Here is a 21,751-nt window from a genome sequence, read left to right on the forward strand (position 1 = left end):
CTCAATAATAGTTTTGCTGCCAGTAACAAAAAAAAACTGTCATGGTGTCGCAGGATTTTTGTGAGTAGGGGTGGTTTCCGTTTTTATGGAGGTGGGGAGGGGCGTGACCCTTTGGGAGTGTGTGTGGTGTGAATTTGTATTGGCAAATGGGATTATATGTAAGATTGGTCTTTGGATGTCAGTGTAAGAAGCAAAGCCCCTGAGCATGTTTATGTATCCTTTCAGGATTGTGAGCCATCACCATGACGACAGAGAAGGGTTTGGCAGGGGAGATGAAGAGTGCCTTGGAGGGCGACACTAGGAGAACCAATCAGGTGAGAGCGCTTAAGGCCTCCCAGAAGTCATGTATCATTCTTCACTTTGTAGCCCGTCATTGAGTGTGTATCCGGTGTAGTGATTGATATACTGTAGGTCTCTAGCATGTTAAGCTCTACTGGCTAGATGTACTGTACATTACAAATATCTATTAGGAATTAATGCAACTGAATTATTGAATAACAGGAATGCAGATTTGCTTGGTTTCCAAGGCAACAGACTTATAGTTTCATTTTTAGCCCAGAATGTATGGTCTGCATGAGACATAAAGCGAATTGCAAAGGTAAGGTCAAATTTGAAACTCTGCCACTCATCCTAAGGATGATGTCACTCAGGTGTCTGATGACATGGATGACAGTTCAGAGAAGACCCCCAGCAAGGCCTCCAGATCCCCCCAGAAGGGCTCCAAGAGACCCAAGACTGTCCCCGTTAAAGTCACCCTACTGGACGGGTCGGACTATGAGACAGGAGTGGAGGTATGTATTATAATGTACTGTGTGTTTAATCCTACGTTACGCTGATGAAGATGATTCTCTGACATGTGTCCACTTGTTTTGAAGATACCTTGAGAAAACTGTTGCAATAGAAATGGATGCGCCTTCCTCAAAAAATAAACTTTGTTGTGGTGCTAAACCAAAATTGTGAACATCAAAAAAGGACATCAAAGATGCATGGTAGCACTCACCAATACAAGATAAATGGACAGATCCTCTATTTCACCGTTATTTTTTATTTTTATTTATTGATTTTATTTATATTATTTATTATATACATTTATATATTTATTTTTTTGCCGTCAATGGATCATGCTAACGTTTCGGCCAGAGGCCTTCCTCAGAGCACCTTGAGAAAACTGTAACTGAGGCAAAAACGTTAAAGTCGTAACCAATCCCAAGCGCACTTCTTAGCAAGACACCTTGCTAAATTCACTGTTAACACTTCTAAATGAGTTGGAATTTATTTGACCCACATCAGCATGCTTCTTTCTCATTCACTGCTGCACTTCCATCTACCATGCATGTATTGTATCTATAATGACTTAATAGCCAATTAGCTTCCAATTAAGACCTGGGTAGTGCCATCCACTGCAAATTGTCATTCTTAAGACTTATCCTATGGGAACATTCACTTTCCTGCTCCTCATGAAAATGTCGGTCTTTCTCCGTTCGGAGCGTTTGAAATGCACCCCTCGCCCTCACTTCAGAGCTTCACTACGGGGGATGCGTCTCCAGCGAGGTGCTTACAGCTCTGCCATATCAATAGTGCGGTTGACTCAGCAGTATCCTTAGCGGCAGCTTCTGTCCACAGTGCATGCTATGCTACAGAACACATTCTTCTGACTCAGGGAAATAAGCTCTCTGCCAGTCTCAGCGAGTGTTACGTAAGTGAGGAGGACGAGATGATGAATGTGGAGGGGAGAATTAAAGTGACACCAGAGAATTTTTTCTAACAAAGAGCTTGCTTTTGGAGAATGTAAACCGCCACTGAGCTATTTGAATTCCTTGGTAACTTGCCTGCCCCGAAAAAAACACGTCATCAAAGGAAAACAGCAGCTGAAGGAACGCGCCTGTGGGAGGGAGAAATGGACACGGAGGAGGTGGAGAGGGTTGCGTGATCTCACAGTGGAGACTGTGAATGCTAGATTTAATTTGGATCTCTAGAAGTGAATAAAGAGTAAATAAGATTTGCAGAGGTTCAATCTGAAAGTTCAAAGACTGGCTCTTTATTCCAAAAAATACATACAGTTGCAACTGGGCTCTTGAATGGAACACAAAAGAGAGATTCACCCAAGAACTACAGTAAACTTTCTCTCTTGTGCACAGCTCTATATTCAAACTAGGCCCGGATATGACATTCCTAGAATCTGATTGGCTACCCCATCATTTACACGTCATCAACAATGGCGACACGTCAACAACAATGGCGCACGAACAGGATCGAAAGTTCAACACGTGATACAACAGAGTGATACAGTATGACCAGGTGGTTCTGCAAAAACAATGACACAATAGGAGACCACAGTTTAGTAAACACTAGGATCAGTAACAAGGCCTGGAGGTATCGTTTTAATCCTCCCCCTAGAGAGATTATCCTGCCATAAACCAAGAAAAGCCCAGGGCAGGGGTCTGTTCTCACAAGCTTCAAAGGATGAGGACACCAGGCACACATATGTCAGTAGGTTGAAACAGGGCAGTAAAGAACAGCTGAAACTCATCTCTGTGCTTAAGCCCTCAACTCAAGGGGGATAGCAAGATTGGACCATATTAATGTCAGCGTGGGTGGTGCTGCAGGTGATGGAGTGTGATTATGTGTGGCTGCTGGCTATCTTGTTGCTACGGCCTTGTTGGCCTTAGTCACGCCGACGTGCTCTACCTTGTCACCCCAGTGACCTCCGCACGGAGGCTACCCATCGAATTTTGTCAGAGGACACCTGAGGTATCCCACGCCCAACCCCCTCCGCTCTCTCTCTCTCTTGCTCTCTCTCTCTCAATCTCTCTCGCTCTCCCCCGTCTTCTGCTGTGACATCAGAGGTATTCGGCCATGATGGGAAATCTGTACAGTTTGACGTATGGCCGGTTTTATGTGCTACCGGCGAGAAAAGAGAATGGTAGAATGAGAGGGAGGGAGAGGATGGGAGGGTGGATTGAGGAAGAGTGAGAGTGTTTGTGTGCATGTGTGTGTGTGTGAGAGAGAGAGAGAGAGAGAGATTAAATAAGGGGTGGTGGTGTACAGATTAATATAGTAAAAAAAACAACTGTCCATTACTGTAATTACATTAATGATCTAGAACTGTGCACCAATGATATACAGTACGCAAAAAAGCAATCCACATCTCCAGTAGCTATTGATCTTTGCCTCTCAACATTCCAGATATTGATGGAGCACAGTTACATGTTTAATCTCTACCCTCAGGCCACACAAACCGTGGACCCTGACCCACCTCATTGTCCTCAACCCAACCCCCAACCTACACGCTCACACACACACACACACACACACACACACACACACACACACACACACACACACACACACACACACACACAATAGTGAATACACCACTCACCAAGTCTGTCCAATAATCTCTTGGGTGTTAAAAAATGAGCCTTGCTGCTAGAGCAAACATTTGAATGGACTTAATCCATAATTAACTGTAGTTCTATCATTAATAAGGCATAGCTCTCTGAATCAGAAACGGTCAACCAACTCTGTCCGATCCTCACACATCCTCTTTGGCTGCCCATTAGTGCATGATCACACACACTGTCTCCTCTCATGCTTGCATGGACCAGGCAATCTCCAGAATGGATTTCTAGGATTACCTAAAATGGGTTCTAATACAATCAGACAATGGACGTTGTGTGGCAGAAATGTGATTGGAGCCAATTGAGCCGACAGCAAAATCTCATCAACAGCTCTGAATTGGTTGCATCACTTGGGGGGGGCACCTGAAATGTGTGTTGCAATTTCATTTAGCAAGAAAATCGAACGTGTACCAAATACGTCCCACCCACCCCAGCGCTTAGCACTGCTCCGTACCTCTCTCCCATACAGTAGCTACCCTGTTTCACCAGTCTTGTACTTGGCTGATTAAAGGCTGCGTAAGATTCGATGTTTAATTAATTAATTAGCTTATGAATGCTTTTCGTGAATGCTCGTAGTGAATGCTACTGTATTGACAGCCTTCTTTAACAAGAGTGGAACAAAGTGGCACGCCCCCTCCAGTCATGAGAGACAGGTAGAGAGAGAGAGAGAGAGACAGAGAGAGACAGAGAGAGAGCGCACAAAGAGAGAGGACGTAGTACTTCTGTTTCCATGGTAACAGCTGCTGGGTTGCTCTGTCACCATAGGAGCCAGGTTTCCCCGGGAGATGAGCGTGCTGTGTGCGCGTGTGTCGGCAACGTCTACCCAGGCTTCCTTTGAAACCAACAGAGCGGATCGCTGAAGCCCTGAAGAGCTAGGGACTAGGTGTGGTTCCCCGAAACACGAGCGATTTTCTCCCTTATATAGACATACTGTAGCACAAAGCCCCGCCCCTCAGGGAACGAAGACCCATTGGTCCGTGAAAATGTCTGTTAGCCAACAGAAGGGCGCGTGCTTGTGATGATGGTGTCTTTGCTAGTGTTACTGTACACCGGGAGAGATTTCCTATGAGAGTCAGTGGAGAGACATACTGTAAGGATCTGGTGCGTGAAAACAGCTGTATCGTTTCCCAAAAGCACTCAGGTGAACATGAATGCATTCTGTCAGCCTTGTGGCTGTTGCACCATGGCATGTGAAACCCCAGTAAAATAATTCACTCAGCTGTTTTGAATCATCGTTTTGGTTGATTACATGATTTAGATTAAAAAAAATAATCATAGTTTTTGACATGTTTTTTATTTTTTATCCTGTCAGCCAAACCTTAAAACTGGACTGGTGGTGGAGATATCCAGTGAACAGGAACCAGAAGACCATAATAATATGATGTGCAGCTTGTATACCTAAATAGGACAAATCTCAGCATGTGTGTTGGAATAATCATGTTAAGTGTTGGAATAATCATGTATGTTTGTGTGTTTTTGACAGAAATTTGCCCGGGGCCAGACCCTGCTGGACATGGTGTGCGGCCATCTGAACTTGCTGGAGCGGGACTACTTTGGCCTTTCCTTCTACGACACAGACAACACCAAGGTCATATCCCTCCACCCCCACTGACTGGCTCTGTCAGACCAGAATTAGAACAATCAACTGCACTTAAAACTTACTTAAAAATGCCATAGGCCCTTAAATGTGCCATCAAATTACGGATGAGTTATATGCGATGGACAAATATTGGAAACCAGAGAGGGACATTCCCAAACTCCAGTCCTTGAATAAAAGAAGCTACTTCTAATTCATCTTAAAGCTACATGAGATAACTCGGCACTTTGGTGGCCCCTCTGGTCGTGATAAAATCGGCACTGCGTTTTAAGAACCACACTTCCCACAATCCCCCACTCACTCGCTGTAATGATGGGAACACATTGGAAGATTGTAGCTACTTCAATTGACTTTCTGGAAGGATGGCTTCAATGCGGGTAAATACTGGTGTTCTTTCTTATACAGTATGTGCATGTAGAGACATTTGCAGGACGAAGTGCTTGTTGTCTTCCTGATATTGGGACACGCAAAATGTGTCACTTCTGTTTCCACCGCAAGATTTCCTGCCGGTGTACTAGTCAGTACACCGAAATTCTAAAATAATAAATTCACAGGTTCTTATGCAGTCTCATGTCACGAAAATGATTATTGGGGTCTTGCTAAGGCCAATTCATAAACTAATAGCAAGTAAAGGTGAATATTGAAAACAGTTATCTCATCGAGCTTTAAGTCAGTACATTCGTTTTTGCTGTACACTTAGGTGCCTTAGAAGACCTATCAAAGATACTTACCAGCCAATTTAGAACAAAGGAGAAACGAGTTGAAATTGGAGATCATCACTCATCGAGACAAAGGAGTTATTCCCAGAGGTCAGGACAGGGTCATGACATTGTCATTTTAGATGAGATAAAGCAGTAACTGCTGGTTGCTCTTTCTAACCTAACAGGTGAGCGGTGTCGTCCTCTCTGTGGTCAGTCCGACCGGCACCGAGGATGTTGCCCTTTGAAATGTGATTAAATATGATTGCCCTTTTGAAAGGGGCAGATGCGGTCAACAGTTAAGGCATATCTCAGAAGACTCCAGTGACATTAAGTCAAGCGAGCTAGACCTAACTGCCATTTATTTTTATTTTTTTTCCCTTCTGAGAATATTATGGCTATTGGACAGTTTATGGCAGCATTTCTTTTCTCCCTTACTTTGTGAATATGTTTTTGGTTGCTGCCTGAAATACTAGTATTGGATGTGTTTTAGCGGTGCTTTGTTCTCAAAGGGGATTGTCTAAAGTTCCCATATTCTCTCATTCAGAACTGGCTGGACCCTTCAAAGGAGATCAAGAAGCAAATTAGAGGTACAGTAACTCCCACAAACACACGCACATACACACACACACACACACATACACACACACACACACACACACACACACACACACACACACACACACACACACACACGTTAACTAAGTGCCTGCTGTCTGTTGTTTGTCCTCAGTTGGCTCGTGGCACTTTGGCTTTGCGGTCAAGTTTTACCCCCCTGACCCCTCCATACTCATCGAAGACATCACCAGGTGGGTTAATAAGACATCACCGAGAACCGACACCAGGAAGTCAACGCACCGCGGCGTCCGTCTTAACAAACATGTGACGAGAACCCTTTGGGTTGTTCTTGCGTGCTCTGCGTGGCGTGTGTGCGTGCGTGCGTGCGTGCGCGTCCGTGCAGGTACTACCTGTGTCTCCAGCTGAGGGACGACATCCTGTCGGGCCGTCTGCCCTGCTCCTTCGTCACCCACGCCCTGCTGGGCTCCTACACCGTCCAGGCCGAGCTAGGCGACTACGAGCCGGAGGAGCACGGCCCCGACTACATCGCCGACTTCCGCTTCGCCCCCAACCAGACCCGCGAGCTGGAGGAGAGGGTGATGGAGCTGCACCACAACTACAGGTGGGCGGCATCCAATACCAGTCGCAAAAACGCCATCAAATACGCGTGTGATTTAGCTTAGCCAGCGCAATGGACCCAAATGGTATTGGTCCAAGAATAGCCAACTGTGTGGTAACTTGAATGCACCTCATTTACTTTCTAAGTACTTGAGTACTTTGAAGTAATTGATCAATGTAACCAAGGGTGTCGTGGTAAATACAGAGGTGGGTAAACTGTCGAGTGCAGAGTTTATCCACCTTGTTTTCCCTCATTGATTAACACAGTCGATCAGAAAATAGGAGAGTTTACTCTCAGACTGAGGGGCTAAACTGAGTTTACTTGGGTTTACCCTCCACTACACCCCTGAATGTAACTGACCCAGCTATGGTCTTAGCACATGTGGACCATAACTGATTATTGCTGTTTACTGTTAGCTGTTTTTCAAAGGCGGAGGTTTAAATGTGGCTTTGGTGCTTGTATTAAGCTAAATCATCAGTCTGCTGTGTACAGACTTGAGCAACATGGGTGTCAGTGACCCACACTAACCATGCCTGAAAGAATTACAACCCAAAGCACTATAGCATCTACATTATCAGAGCTTGCTTAGTGTCATGGCCGCCTCTACTGTGTGTTGTGCCATAGGGGCATGAGTCCTGCGGAGGCAGAGGTCAACTTCCTAGAAAACGCAAAGAAGCTCTCCATGTACGGAGTGGACCTGCACCATGCCAAGGTACGGTAGCCCCAGATAGAGCCAGCCTTACTGTATCATGATCTGACACGTACCACACGTAAGGAACGAAAGATCCCTTCTCTATCATCTCCAACTTTCCCATGGGGCTTTCTGCCTGGCAGGATTCAGAGGGAATCGACATCATGCTCGGTGTGAGCGCCAATGGTCTGCTCATCTACCGCGATCGACTAAGGATCAACCGCTTCGCCTGGCCCAAGATCCTCAAGATCTCCTACAAGAGGAGCAACTTCTACATCAAGATCCGCCCTGGAGAGGTACACGAGAACAGCAGTGTTTCTTCACATGCACACCGGTTTTCACATGGTGCCACTCCTTTTCACAACACAACGCTCCACACAAACCTTGGTTTTAAGAGGTCATGACAGCCAAATTAAGAATACTGACAAATTATGTATCTTTCATACTGTTAAAGAAAGGTTGACCATGGTTTATGGTTTATTGAGGTAAACAAGTTGACTTTTTATGTTTTATTGTTGTCGTGACTTGCTCTATCAAGCTCTGCATAGAGATATTTGAACGCTCAGATTTCTTTGCAGGTTGGCACAAATGTGTGCTTAAATGTACGCTATTTATACAAGTTGAGATAGTATACTTATTGATTAGGCAGCTGGATTGTGTTCTGTGCTTTTAGAAGAAGCACAAAACATCTTCCTTCCTGTTTTTTCAATTCTTAAAGTAATTATGTGCCACTGGTCTCCCTCTTTTTCTGGCCTCAAATATCTTTTTCTGGCCTTATATATTCAGCCCTTATATGGCGCTATAGTATGCTAAGCTGACACTGATATCTTCATACTAGTGAGTCACCCCCCCACACTAAACTCTGCAGTATGAACTAACTAGTATGAGAGGAGTGATTTCCTACCTCTCTCACAGTAGGCCTCAGAGTGGGTCACCTGTTTAAAGGAAACGGAATTCAATTCACTTCAGAGGGAATTTATTGGCATGGGAAGCATACGTTACGCCAAAGTGAAATAGAAATTTACCTAAAATAAATATATACTAGAATAAGAAATGTGTAAACAAGGCTCTGTATACTGATAAGCAAAGATAAAACGTTTTTATACAGTATATCTATATACAGGGTACTGTACAGTACAGAGATCAGCATGGTGCAGATAGTTCAGGAATATGCAATATTAACAGTCTTAACGGTGGTTGTTTACCATCGGACGCCCTTTTCCTGACACAGCGGCTCACGAATCTGCTGTGTTTGCACACTGCTGTACTCCACCCTGCAGATATGGACATTTTTCAGTTACTACTCATGTTTTCAAAATCCTCTTTGGGTGTTTGAAATTCAGCGCCCTTCCTGTGTCCTCGCACTCCCTCCCTTCACGTTTCCGTTCTCTCCACCCCTCCACCCCTCCCTCGCTCCCCTGCTCCGCGCTGCTGTACCCCCGTCCTCAGTATGAGCAGTTTGAGAGCACCATTGGCTTCAAGCTGCCCAATCACCGGGCCTCAAAGCGTCTGTGGAAAGTCTGCATAGAGCACCATACCTTCTTCAGGTAGGGCGATGCACACACACACACACACACGCGCATGCAGGCACGTTCACACACACGCACGCACGCACACACACACACACACACGCGCATGCAGGCACGTTCACACACACGCACGCACGCACACACATACACACACACGCACAAACACACACAAAGCATGGCACAGTGCATGTTCTACTGCACAGCAACACTTCCTAATGTAGCGGTCTTGGTTCTTGAGGAGGTGGTGTATACTGTACATTACACACTACACCGTATTTGTAGCGGTAGCCATTTTATGTAAACCAAGCCTTCCCATAGGTTGGTGTCCCCCGAGCCTCCTCCCAAGGGCTTCCTGGTCATCGGCTCCAAATTCCGCTACAGTGGGCGGACCCAGGCCCAGACTCGACAGGCCAGTGTGCTGATTGACCGCCCTGCCCCCCAGTTTGACCGTTCGGTCAGCAAGCGCTACCTGCTGCCTCGCAGTGTAGATGGAGGTAAGGACTGGGTTAAACCCTGCGATCGAAATCTGAGGGAATTAAGCAGCGGGATGAGTTTCAGCTGTTATTTACTGCCCTGGTCATCCTGTTTCAACCTACAGACCTCTGTGTGGTCTGGTGTCCTCATCGTTTGAAGCTTGTAAGAACAGACCCCTGCCCTGGGCATTTCTTGGGTTATGGCAGGATAATCTCTCTAGGGGGTGGATTAGTGGATTAAATGACATATCCAGGCCTCATGTATGATCCTAGTGTTTACTAAACTGTGGTCTCCTATCGTGTCATTGTTTTTGCAGAACCATCTGCAGATATCACTCTTCTGTACGATGTGTTGAACCTTTAACCCTGTCCGTGCGCCATTGTTGATGATGCGTCGCCATTGTTGATGACGTGTAAATGATGGGGTAGCCAATCAGATTCTATGAAGGTCATATCCGGGCGTAGCTTTGAATACAGAGCTGTGCACAAGAGAAACGTTTAGTTCTTGGGCGAATCTCTCTTTTTGTGTTCTTGCCAAGAGACCAGTTGCAGCAGTATGTATTTTGGGAATAAAGAACCAGTCTTTGAACTGTCAGATCGAACCTCGGCAAAATGTTTTACTCTTTATTCACTTCTAGATATCCAAATTAAATCTAGCATTCACAACCCCTCATCCCATAGGATAATATGTAGGCCAGTTCTGTGACATATTTACCAGAGCCCCTATTTCTGTCATAGGTCCAAATCTGTCTGTGCTCGACATAGAATTAAAAGGCCTTAATATAATATAAATGTTACAAAGCTTGACCTTGACCACTGCTGTGACCGTGCTCTCCCCAGCCTCAGCTCTGGGGGACAGTATGGACCAGTTGTCCCAGCGCAGCTCCAGCGAGCGCACCCAGTTCATGTCCAGAGAAGACCTGGACCAGGAGGGCAGCCTGGACCTAGACCACGACCATTATCACTACCAAGACCCGGAGGACCAAGACCATTACCAGGACCATGATCAGGACCAGGACCGAGAGCAGAACCAGGACCAGGACCAGGACCGGACTGAGCACACACCGTCTAAGCCTATGGAGCTGAAGGTATAAGACGAGAGTCGGACAATATCTGTCCCGATACTCGGAAACGGTTCCCTTTTCTTGTCCCCTCTCCTTCATGATCACTGAGAAGTGAAGGTATTTCCACCTTTTCTGCTCCTCTTTGTCATGAAGGACAGAGAACTGGGAGGCCTTTTTAGAGAACTAAGAATCATTCTAAGGGGAAAGTGGCTATCGAAATCCAGCCGGTGTGATAATGCAGTAGCAGTAGACTACGCAGCATCTGGGGCACAGAATTTGAAAAAATGTGCTTCTGTGTTACTAAACTCTCCTAATCCCTCTCTGCTGCCTTATGCCTCGCCTTGCCTTTTAGAAAGCAAACCCTATCCCCACCTCTGTCCTCTTCCTATCCCCCTCCACCTCTCCCAAGAAGACTTCTCAGTGTGGGACGTCTCAAGGGCCCATCTCCCCTCTCCTGTCTTTTATCTGTGTATCTGACATACCCTGTTGGCTCTTGACATCTCTTGTCCTTCGCTCCTCTAACAGTCGCTCTGTCCCCCCCCTCCCGCTGTGGGCTTACGCGCCTCACTAACTTCTCTCTCCCTCCTCCTTGCTTCCAGGGAGAGGAGGCAGGCTCGCCCTTAGACTCGAAGCCAGAGGTATTTTGGGCACGGTCAACATCAGTGTCTCTGTCCGTTCGTCTGCACCGGGCACTCGTAGTCCTGTCCACAGTCTTGTCCTCGTATTGTGCAGTGTCTTTGTCCAGCATGGCCTGTCCTGTCTCGTGGTTAGGTCGTTACACTGCCGTACAGTCATTCTTCGTGTACAGTACGGTGTTCCATTTCATGGCCGTAGCAAGATATCATAGCTACATTATGCACACGATGGATGTCTTCATTTGACTGTGTCACAGTGGAATGATGACAGTGTAAGATCAAGGCATGAAGGGACATTTGGGAAGATGTTTCTATTCTTCTATAGACAGTAGACTGCCCAAAATTGGCTCTAGTCTGTTTTGCATCAATTAGTATGTATTTCCTTGTCTAGCCAAGTTGTGAATCTGTTTCACTGCATGCGTTTGCCAACAGGGTTCAGCAGTGTGTGTACAGTATACTGTAGTACAGCCACCATGCACACATTGTAATTAGAGGGATTAACTGTTATTACAAGGATAACCAGATGGTGAAGCAATGCTGCTGATGGATAAATTAACTGTTAACATACAAGTGAGTCTATAAACATACAATTGAGATCCCTAGACTAATCAAATCGCATTACGGAAAGACAGTGTTAAGGTATATTTTTACATGAGTGAACCATTGTTCTGCATCCATAGCAAACGTTAACCTATCCATCGCAGGGCTCATGTTCAGTATTATTATTTGTGTGCTTACTGTATCTCTATAGATCTGGAACAGGCTTATACGGTACTCTGACATAAACTCTTGGAGAGCAGCATTCACTGCAGTGGGTGGAGGATATATTATTTAGCCAGGTGTTAGAGTGTGTGAGAATACTGGTTGTCCGTGATAGCTGGGTATATCGTTGTTGCATTGACTGTTTTGGGGAGAGAAATCGCACGAGTCTCCTCCAAACATCACAGTTCCTGCTACAGTTGACCCACCGTACCTGTTCAGCGCGTCAGAGCGCCAGACGTCTCCATTGGCTGAAGTGTCACATGGCTCACTGTGCCGGCCGCCTGCCTCCTTGACTCACCTGCGGCACTCTGCCTCTCTGTCTCCGCACGCATCCGACCCAACCCCGCCCCCGCCACCCCGTCCGCCATCGCACCTCTGCCGAACCCGCGGCCGCTCCATAACGCCACCCCCCCCCCCTCCTCCCATCCCCCCCACCCCACCCCCGACCGGAGCAGGATCTGGCCGCCCCTCGACCCAAACAGGAGGTACTGCTTGTTCCCGCACTGCGCTGTGTGTGACCCACGCCGAGCGTGCCGCGCTGCGTCTGTCGTCCTGTCTTCATGTCTGTCAGAATAGGAGATCAACAACCTATTGTTGACAGGAGCTTTAGTCTATATAGTCAATATAACAATTGGCTCTTCCTCAGTCTTAAATGTGTTCTACACGCCGTGCCCTTTCGATTGGTACCATTGTTATTCTTGTCCCTGGCCCATTTGCTGTTAGTTATGAGAATGCCCACGTCAATAAAAGTCCCTGAAGTTGAAGTGTGATAGAGGATTTAAACAGACCCAGTGGCAGCACTGTGAATCTGCGTGCTCTGCCTCTTTAATGATGTGAGCGACTAACAATGAATATAAAACTGCTCACAACTGCCACCTCTCATTATATTAATACAGCACGGTGGCACCAAAGCTTCCATTGAAAACCTTGATATTCCATGAACATTTTGTCATCCTAATTGATGAAGATGGAATCTGATGTATTTGTAACTACACCGCTGAGGATAATATCAGTCGAATACAAATGTTCTTTGGTACTGTGTCCCCTAGATCTTTTGCCTCGAAGATGTCTCATTCAGGGGCAGATAAAAAATCATGCAAAACACTGATTTGGGTATAATGAGGTCCACGTCTACATTCATCTATTCATGCATTCACCCATGAATAGCAGGCATTCTTCTTAGCCTCCAGCATACTGCAGAAATAGATTGACATTGTTTGTGACATCCTTGAGCTCAGCCCCGGACAGAATTGAAATCGACTTTGCAATGCAAAACACCCTTATGAAACGCACCATCAAAACAGACCCTAACAACCCAAACCCGCGTCTAGTTCATCGACATCATGCTCGGTTCCATCCGATAGGGATTGGAAACTGAATGGGTCCTTACTGCACCGCGGGTCTGACTCGGCTTTATCTGTGCAGCAGTTCCTGGATAAGCCCGAGGACGTCCTCCAGAAGCACCAGGCTAGCATCAATGAGCTGAAGAGGGCTCTGAGGGAGCCCAACAGCAAGCTGGCACAGCGGGAGAAACGTCTGTCGTCGGCCACCCCTCCTGGAGGAACCCCGGAGAGAAGACAGGTAAGAGAGACTCGCGCGTCTTTATGTTCCCACTCTGTGTGGTATCATTCTTTACGGTGTATCCTTTTTTTTTTTCTCCCCTTTATTCATATGTTGCCTATTGGTTACACTGGAGGAATGGGCCCCCCATCATATTTCATTCAAATAGTCCCCTCCCCTGTCCAAGAGCAAACTCAGTAATAGTGAAGGTATTAGAGTAGTGCATGTACTGTAGGATAATGCAACTGTTTACTTTATGTCAACGTATAGGCCACTGTGGATACCACACTGAATGAACAACAAGATGGTTATCAAGGAAACCTGGCTCTTAACTCAAAAGTGGAAATGAATAAGACATCCCCCCATACACTGCACTCCACCACGGGGAAGGAGAAGCTCTTTACCAAGGCTTGGAACAACGGGGTTCATGAGAATGGTCAAGTTGGCACAGGAACAGAGAGGAACCCTGGTCTAAAACCTTGGGACTGTCAGGACACTCGAATAGGCGGCGCAGGACCGAGGTCGCCAACGCAGCAAGCCGGTCACACTGCGACGAGACTCGAGGATATGATCGCCATAGACAACGCCGCTGGAAATAACACGCACCCATTCGACGCCATGTCGTCAACGTCAAGGAATGATGTTCAAGAGAATGGGTATGGCTCTCCGCCCGTAGAGGACTACAACTCCAAACGGAGAATGGAAATGAAAAAACAGGAGTTGAGGCAGAGTCAGGATCAGTTTGGGTTTCATTCAGAGAGGCCAAACAATACGGATGCACAGGGGCCTATGGACTTTATTAATGAGGGCAGAACTGAATCGGAGAAGAAATGGACAATGAAAGAGACTGAGGCTTTAGAGAGAAAAGACACAAACCCTGAGAAAGCAAATAATTCCATTAAAACTGGGAGTGCGAACTCGGAAGTCACCAGAATAGTTCCTCTCAAGCCACAGAGATCAAAGAAGTCTTTGAATAAAGGGAACAAAGGTCTCCCGAACTCCCAAACGCAAACCCAAGCAGATGGAGGCATCGCCGGGGCCATGGGGGCCGACGGGACGGTGAACTCAACAGAGGGCCCCGCTGAAACCAGGAAGAGAGTTGGCGATTTCACCACAGTGTCTACCCAGTACGCTCAGCAAGGAACATCGACCAGCAACTCCCACGCAAAGCCTGCAAAGTCGTCTCACCAGCAGCAGCCAAAATTTGAGCTCTCAAACAGACAGGAGCCCAAGGACGTGAGGGACAGGCCGGGGTCGAGTCACTGTAAGGATGGTGGCGGGCTACTTCATGACGATCACGCTCAGACCTACTCAGACCTGAAAGACACCCTCCTGTTCAGCTCCAAGGTCTCAACCCACCAGACAGCTCCTCCTTCAACCCTTCCCCTTAAAACCCAGTGGTCCTGGGAGACCGGAGTCCGCAACAGATACAACGGCACCGGCATGGACACCAGCCACATCCATTACAGGAACCCCAACCAAGACACATTCAAGAGGAAGCAAGCGGTAAAACGTCTGGTCTAACCTGCTTGTCCATCATTGGAAATGAAAGCATTGCATGTGCTTCGGGCAATATCTCGCAAGCCTTGTTTTCACCACTTGAATATACACGTGTAGAGCACATGTGGCTGTGTATGAGAAAGCAGGTTAAAAACAAGACGAAATAAACCACTCACAGCCTTGTCGCATCGCACCATTGGCCCGTCGGCATTTTGAGACCTAATTCACGTTCATGGCCTGTGGAGCTCGCGACACCGTCTCCCTCCGCAAAGCTTAACATCTGCTTGCCCATTTCAGAACCCAGCGGGCCTTTAAGCAACGTTTCCATTGCTTAAGCTTCTGGCGTCCCCCCCCTCCCCTAACTTGTCACTTTAACACCCGGTTTCTCCTTCCAACATCATCCTCTTTCCTCCCCGACTAAAGGTGGTTGCTGTTGCAAGGAGCCCAAAGCCCTCGCTCCATCGTATTCCTTTGAAGCCACTAATTTAGTGAATGTTCTTTTTTTGCCAACAGCATTGGACATTTAGACCAAATGTTCAGCCTTGGCAGCTCTGCAGCCGTAGCCATTATGCACTTCATTATGAGGCGATGGTTTGTCTGCAGAAGTGCCAAGATCTTCAGGGATGAAGTATTCCTTCACTGGGCATTTGTGTATGAATACTCGATTCCTGAAATGGGTCCTCGTTTTAACCTCAACAGTGCATGGCATTACCATTGCACTTGCAATATCAACATTGAAAAGACATTGTATATGCATGTGACCCGCAATAGCATTGGTAATGCTCATTTCATGTTGACAAAATTTAATGTCAGATAGACCACCTACTGTATACTGCTGCAAAATTGGAAATACTTTTAGACAACCACATACTTCAATGTAACAAATTAAAAAAATTAAAAAATAATTCACTGACAGAGCAAACCGCCTAATTGCATATAAATACTTTAAGCCAACCACATAATTCACTGTAAAAAATTGGAAATCATAATTCACTCCACTGACACAGCCAACCACCTAATTGTCTAATACTGTATGACTTATCCTTCAATAACAATTGGATGGATGCCAATGTTCTGGTGTCGCAGTTCATGACTGTCACTTAGCGTTAAGTGAGCTAAAAACACTCCATTGCTCATTTATTGGGAGTGATGTTTTTTTTTTGCCTTGTAGGAGACACCTCCTACGCCTGCCATTCACGAGGAGTCCCTGGATGAGGCCTTGGTGAGTCATCAGACACTCATCCTTCAGTACCTACTCCAGAAGTGACAAAACAAACTGAAAAAGGACACAACTTCCATGTCTCATTTCAGTTTCTTTTTTAGTATTGATATTGCACCCTTCCTGTGTAATTTTGTATATATTTATACTAAATATCACATATTTATGTCCCTCCTGGCTTACAGAGGGAACCATGGGAGAGGCTTCTGGGCTCCACCTCGGAGGAGGACCCTGACCACGACACCCTGTACCTGAAGGAAACCCACCTGGGCATCGAGCGCAAGTGCTCCAGCATCACGGTCAGCTCCACGTCCAGCCTAGAGGCCGAGGTGGACTTCACCGTCCTCATGGACCTCCACACGGGCATGGAGGAGTTCTCCAGAGGCATGACTGAGCTGGGAGAGAGGGGTGGGTCCCCAGACGTGGGTCTCAGCCTGGGCATTGACATGCTGCAGGGGCCCTCAGAGCCACCGCCACCCTTGGTCACAACTCCCAGCTCTGCAGTCAGGAGTAGCCCCCCTATGAAGCAGCTACCATCAGAAGGCAGACAAGAAGCTAAGCGGCCTGAGGTAAAGTTCACCACAACAATCCATTGTTTTGGTTTCAACAACAGATGCTTGTAGTCTGGGGCTTTTTCAGACACAACGCAACAACATCACCGCTGCGCTCTGAAACCCATTATTTCCAAGGGCTTGTGCCACGCCGTGATGTTATGCTGCGTCAAGTAAAGCACCCAAAGTTCAACTATTGCAGGATGAATTGTGGGCGCTGCTCTATGTGATGAATAGCCTACCCGCGTGGCCAATAGAAATGAGACAGCCAGCCAGGCATGAAAGGCAAAATGGAGGAAAAGCTATATTGTGTGTCTGAATTCCCTGAATTGTAAAATACAGGTATACGTATCGAGACCTCAGGAAGAAAGCCAAGTAGGCATGTCAGGTGTGTTTTAACAGTTAGCTTGGTAAGCAATAGCCCATGTGCAGCCCATATGATAAACATAGCTAAGGTTTGTTTTGTGGTTCACAAAGCGTTCCTTCCCCCTCGATAGCTGTAGTCTACAGATGAACTTGAGTTTGCTTTCAGTTCAACTTTGTTGTTCTTTTTGTATTTTGTTTAAAGCCTGTTGTACCCAGAAAACCAAAGAGGTCGGTGCCCTTCGACAGAGACAACTCCCTGAGAGACACCAGTCATGTGACCACAGTTCCCGCCCTGAACCGCGAGGCCAGTGACATCCTGGCCCCCCAAGGACTGAGGAAGACGGACGTCAGGACCGAGACGCAGCCCAACGGGTCAGAGGTCACAACAACTATTGTGGAGTTCACGGATCATCAGGTAATTAAACGTCATAGAGAAGGTAGGTATTGTTGCATTCGTTAAGTCGAGAGCTTTCTGCTAGTCCAAACCCTGTGTCTCTGTGACCGTCTCACGTTGAGGTATGGCTGTTTCAATCCCTCCCATTGACAAGGATTCGCTCAAAGTTCTGTCTTGGCTCTGTGCTCGCACACATACCGGCGGGACATGTTTGGTATTGCTGTGTTCATTACGAGGAGAGCTTTCCGCCAGTTCAATCCCCATTTCTCTGTGACCTTCCCACATCGAGATATAGCCATTTCAATCCTGTGCCCACAGCGCCCTCTGGCGGCTATGCCCGGTAATCACATGGGCCCACTGTAGAGACGACTGTAGAGATCATCTGTCATTATAGGTAGATTAACTCAAATGAAATGCATGAATTAATGAGTGAATGATCAGATGGTTTGAATATTCATACAAACGCACACAAAGTTTGAAGTAATGAATGTTCTGAGTGATTTGAAAGGCTGAAGTTATGTCATGGTAAAGAATGAATCAGCGAAGGTTTTCTGTCTCTTTTAGGATCATTGTGTGACTGCTGTAGGAGAGGTTCCTTATTCATCGAGAGAGAGTGTTTCCCCTGTGAGTACAACACTGCCTGACCGCTGTCCAATTTTAACTCAACGCTGCGCAGAGGGTCTCCAGGGTTTAAACCTACTTTTCTCTCGGTGTTAGAATGAGATAGTGAACCAAAGACCTGAATTAAATTTTTGCCCGACTGGTGTATTCAGGGGATGTACCGACATTACAAGATTACACTTGTGCTGTTATGGACTGTGTGTGTGTGTGTGTGTGTGTGTGTGTGTGTGTGTGTGTGTGTGTGTGTGTGTGTGTGTGCATGCATGCCTGCATACTGTTGCTTGTAGTTGCATTAACCTTTGCTCCGTCCTGATACTGTAGGTACACATGGGCAGCTTGGGAAGAGAAGCATCCGGATCCCCCATCCTTGTCACTGAGAACGTTACCTCAGCCACCACACATGTCACCAAGGTAGCAAAGCCAATCATTTCTTCTGGCCGAAAGTTTTTTTTTCCGCTGCTTAGGGAAAAACATTACATAATGGTAAATGGACTACACTTATATAGCGCTTTTCCACCTTAGCGGCACTGAAAGCGCTTTACAATGGCCTCTCATTCACCCATTCACACACACATTCACACACCAATGGTGGTAGCTGCCATGCAAGGTGCTAACCTGCTCATTGGGAGCAATTTGGGGTTAGGTGTCTTGCTCAAGGACACTTCGACATGTGGACAGTTGGAGCTGGGATTCGACCACTGACCCTTTGATCACTGAACGACCCGCTCTACCAACTGAGCTACAGCCGCCCCGCAAAAAAAACGTTACATATTGTTTCCCATGTTGACGGCACACCTGCTTCTTAGCCTTTAGGTGTGTTAGACATGATGGATGTTCTGTATGGTGCAGACAGTGAAAGGAGGTTCTTCAAATTAATTCAGATTAATGATGGAGATTAGAATATCCATCATTGGATTAGATTCGATTAGATTCGCTAAGGTTTAATGTAATCTAACCTAATGATGGATATTGTGTGTTGCAGACAGTGAAAGGAGGTTATTCAGAAACCAGGATTGAGAAGAGGATCATAATCACAGGGGATGATGACGTCGACCAGGAGCAGGTGAGACACGTAGCAATCAGTTATCTAGAAACACTGTGGGCCGTCAGCAATTATTTGAAACTATAGTAAGGGGTTAATTATTGTCGCACGATCTGGCGACTCGGTGTTAACACACTCTGGCCCCTCACAGGCCCTTGCTATTGCAATCCAGGAGGCAAAGCAGCAGCATCCAGACATGTTGGTAACCAAGGCAATAGTTGTCAGGGAAACAGAATCGTCCACCGAGGAGCCACACGGCGTGTCCGAGGTAAAGGAGTCGTCCGAACCTAGCGACGAGTGGCTTTAAAGTTGTGGTTTGTCTCACCTGCAAGGTTACAGCTACGCCTGCCTCTTCTCTCCCGCAGTCATGATTTCCCGAGACGAGAGCGCCCCCCTCGGGACCAGGCGTGCCACTGCTGGACCTGAGACTACCACACTACAACCCCAACTACTGTCTGTGGAGCTTTGACGGACAGACATACACACACAAACACACACGTACAGTGTATATACTCACTCACAGGCACGGACACACACACACACATACACGCACACACGCGCACACACACACACACACGCACGCACACATGCGCACACGCACACACACACACACACACACACGCACACACACACACACACACACACACACACACACACACACACACACACACACACACACACACAGACACACTCCCCTACCCATTACAGTCACTCCTGCCATGAGAACAACCAAGTGAATATTGTCCCTTAATGTCTACCCTAGAAACAAGACTCCTTTAAAGAAACCCATTCCCTTATTTATGAACCTTTGCTTTATTTATGCATTGATCTGGCACTGAGGGTTTTAAGACTGCAAGCGCTTGATGGACATTTCAATAAGAGTGGAAGTTGTGATATTAGAAAATACGATTTCCTGGTTCTTCGTTGAATGATAAGACCAGTGCCAGAGGTCATGTTCATGTGTGTACAGAAGGTTTGGACCTGGGACCCGGGTGATAAATCTCTCTAGCTCTGCCTCTCTCAACCTGCCTGGCTGTAATGTCACCTAAAGGAGAATGGAAGGGACGTTTGCCGGAATATTCTGCAGATCCAGATCTCTGCCCTTCCGCTGTGCCCATCTCTCCCCCCCGTCGAGTTCTCCATGGCTGCGCCCCTGACCCGCCCACACTGATGATGTCACAAATGAAGCAGGGGGCGATGGAGGTCGAATAAATAGGTTTTCACACCGCCCGCCATTCAAGATCTCAGTTAGATCCAACTAAAGCATAATGAGTGTTCTTACATACCTAGTTTGTAGAAAATCTGTTAGATATACGTAGATCCAGTAGCTACCGTTGACATGCATGTGGTGAAGCAGGGTGAGTGAGGAGTTAAAAACCTTTCGTTTTTTTTTATACTCGCTCAGCGGTGTGTAAGTGACGGAGGAGAAATCGTCATACCGCAAAAATCCATCCAGATCCCAGTAGGTGTCCAGGAAATGGCGAGCAGCCCTGCCGGCGTGGAGGAGGTCCGTTAAACAGCTGCGTGGCAGCGTTGATCCAGGTGCTCCAGATGAGCTAAAGATGCGTGACACCGCCAGTCACACCAGGAAGGTCAGCGGAGAAACTCTACACAGCTGCACTCCCCCCCACCCTTTGAGCAGCTCATGCAAGTTGCATTCCTCCTGTTGGATCTGTTCCAAGAAACGTCACCTGTTCTTTGAATAGTGAACCAGTGTTTGGCTGGCTGACATCTTGGCAGTTACTGTCTCAGACTTGTGGTGAACATGATTTATGTTGCTGTACTATGAAGGACCTATTGCAGATGTTGCAGAGTGGGAAGGTGGATTTCTGTGAATGGAGTGGTTAACATGAGCCTGGTATACAATGTGCCTGTTGTGTTTCTTAAAACGATGACTATACCGGATCACGTCTGAGCATGTTGCTGTTCCCGACTGACCCCAGGTCAGCTCAGCTCCTAACAACCTTAAGAGATGCAGTCAGCTTCAACTGTACAGTCCTGAAGGAGCCAATTATGATTTTGAGTTTTCAAAATCATCCATGCATCCTCCACACTGGCAATTATATTGGTCCCTGAACTTGAAAATTAACTCTTGAAAATAGCCAGTACAGTCAGCTTCAAGTGTACAGTACAATACTTTGTTGGCCATTCATTTAAAGTCCAACTACTGTAGATTTACCTTAGAACATAATGCTCTTTGTTGAAATCGCCAAATCATCTCTCATTCAAATGAAACTAGAATTTTAGACGATGTTTGCATGACAAAGACTTTCATAATGCAATGAAAATTTAATTGAACCATTTGAAAACGTAGCCATGGATCCATTTTCTTAATCCCAAAGTTATTATTCAGTAGAGCAGAACATTGAAAAAGCTGTGTAGATGATTGCTAAGCCCCTTCTATTGTAGATAGGCTTGGTCTTGGTCTGTGGGTGAAACGGTAGATATGATAACAGTTATTAACCCTAAAT

At 46.5% G+C, this 21,751-nt stretch overlaps 1 protein-coding gene across 1 annotated transcript; it reads left to right on the forward strand.

The window, feature by feature from the left end:
• Positions 1–242: 242 nt before the first annotated feature.
• LOC311330006 (band 4.1-like protein 1) lies at positions 243–20,451 on the forward strand (the record flags this gene model as incomplete). The annotated part of the gene is made up of 23 exons (XM_084461956.1): positions 243–314; positions 636–791; positions 4,885–4,989; positions 6,244–6,286; positions 6,430–6,505; positions 6,658–6,876; positions 7,498–7,585; positions 7,708–7,860; positions 9,014–9,111; positions 9,412–9,587; positions 10,407–10,654; positions 11,230–11,268; positions 12,483–12,512; positions 13,453–13,608; positions 13,858–15,093; positions 16,259–16,309; positions 16,492–16,875; positions 17,420–17,638; positions 18,182–18,241; positions 18,560–18,649; positions 19,221–19,301; positions 19,432–19,548; positions 20,332–20,451. 23 exons carry the CDS (start codon positions 243–245, stop codon positions 20,449–20,451), a joined length of 4,017 nt encoding a protein of 1,338 aa, XP_084318082.1.
• Between the last annotated feature and the right edge of the window lie 1,300 nt (positions 20,452–21,751).

This window comes from Borostomias antarcticus, assembly GCF_949987555.1.
Source record: "Borostomias antarcticus genome assembly, chromosome: 3".
Classification (NCBI taxonomy): Eukaryota; Metazoa; Chordata; class Actinopteri; order Stomiiformes; family Stomiidae; genus Borostomias; species Borostomias antarcticus.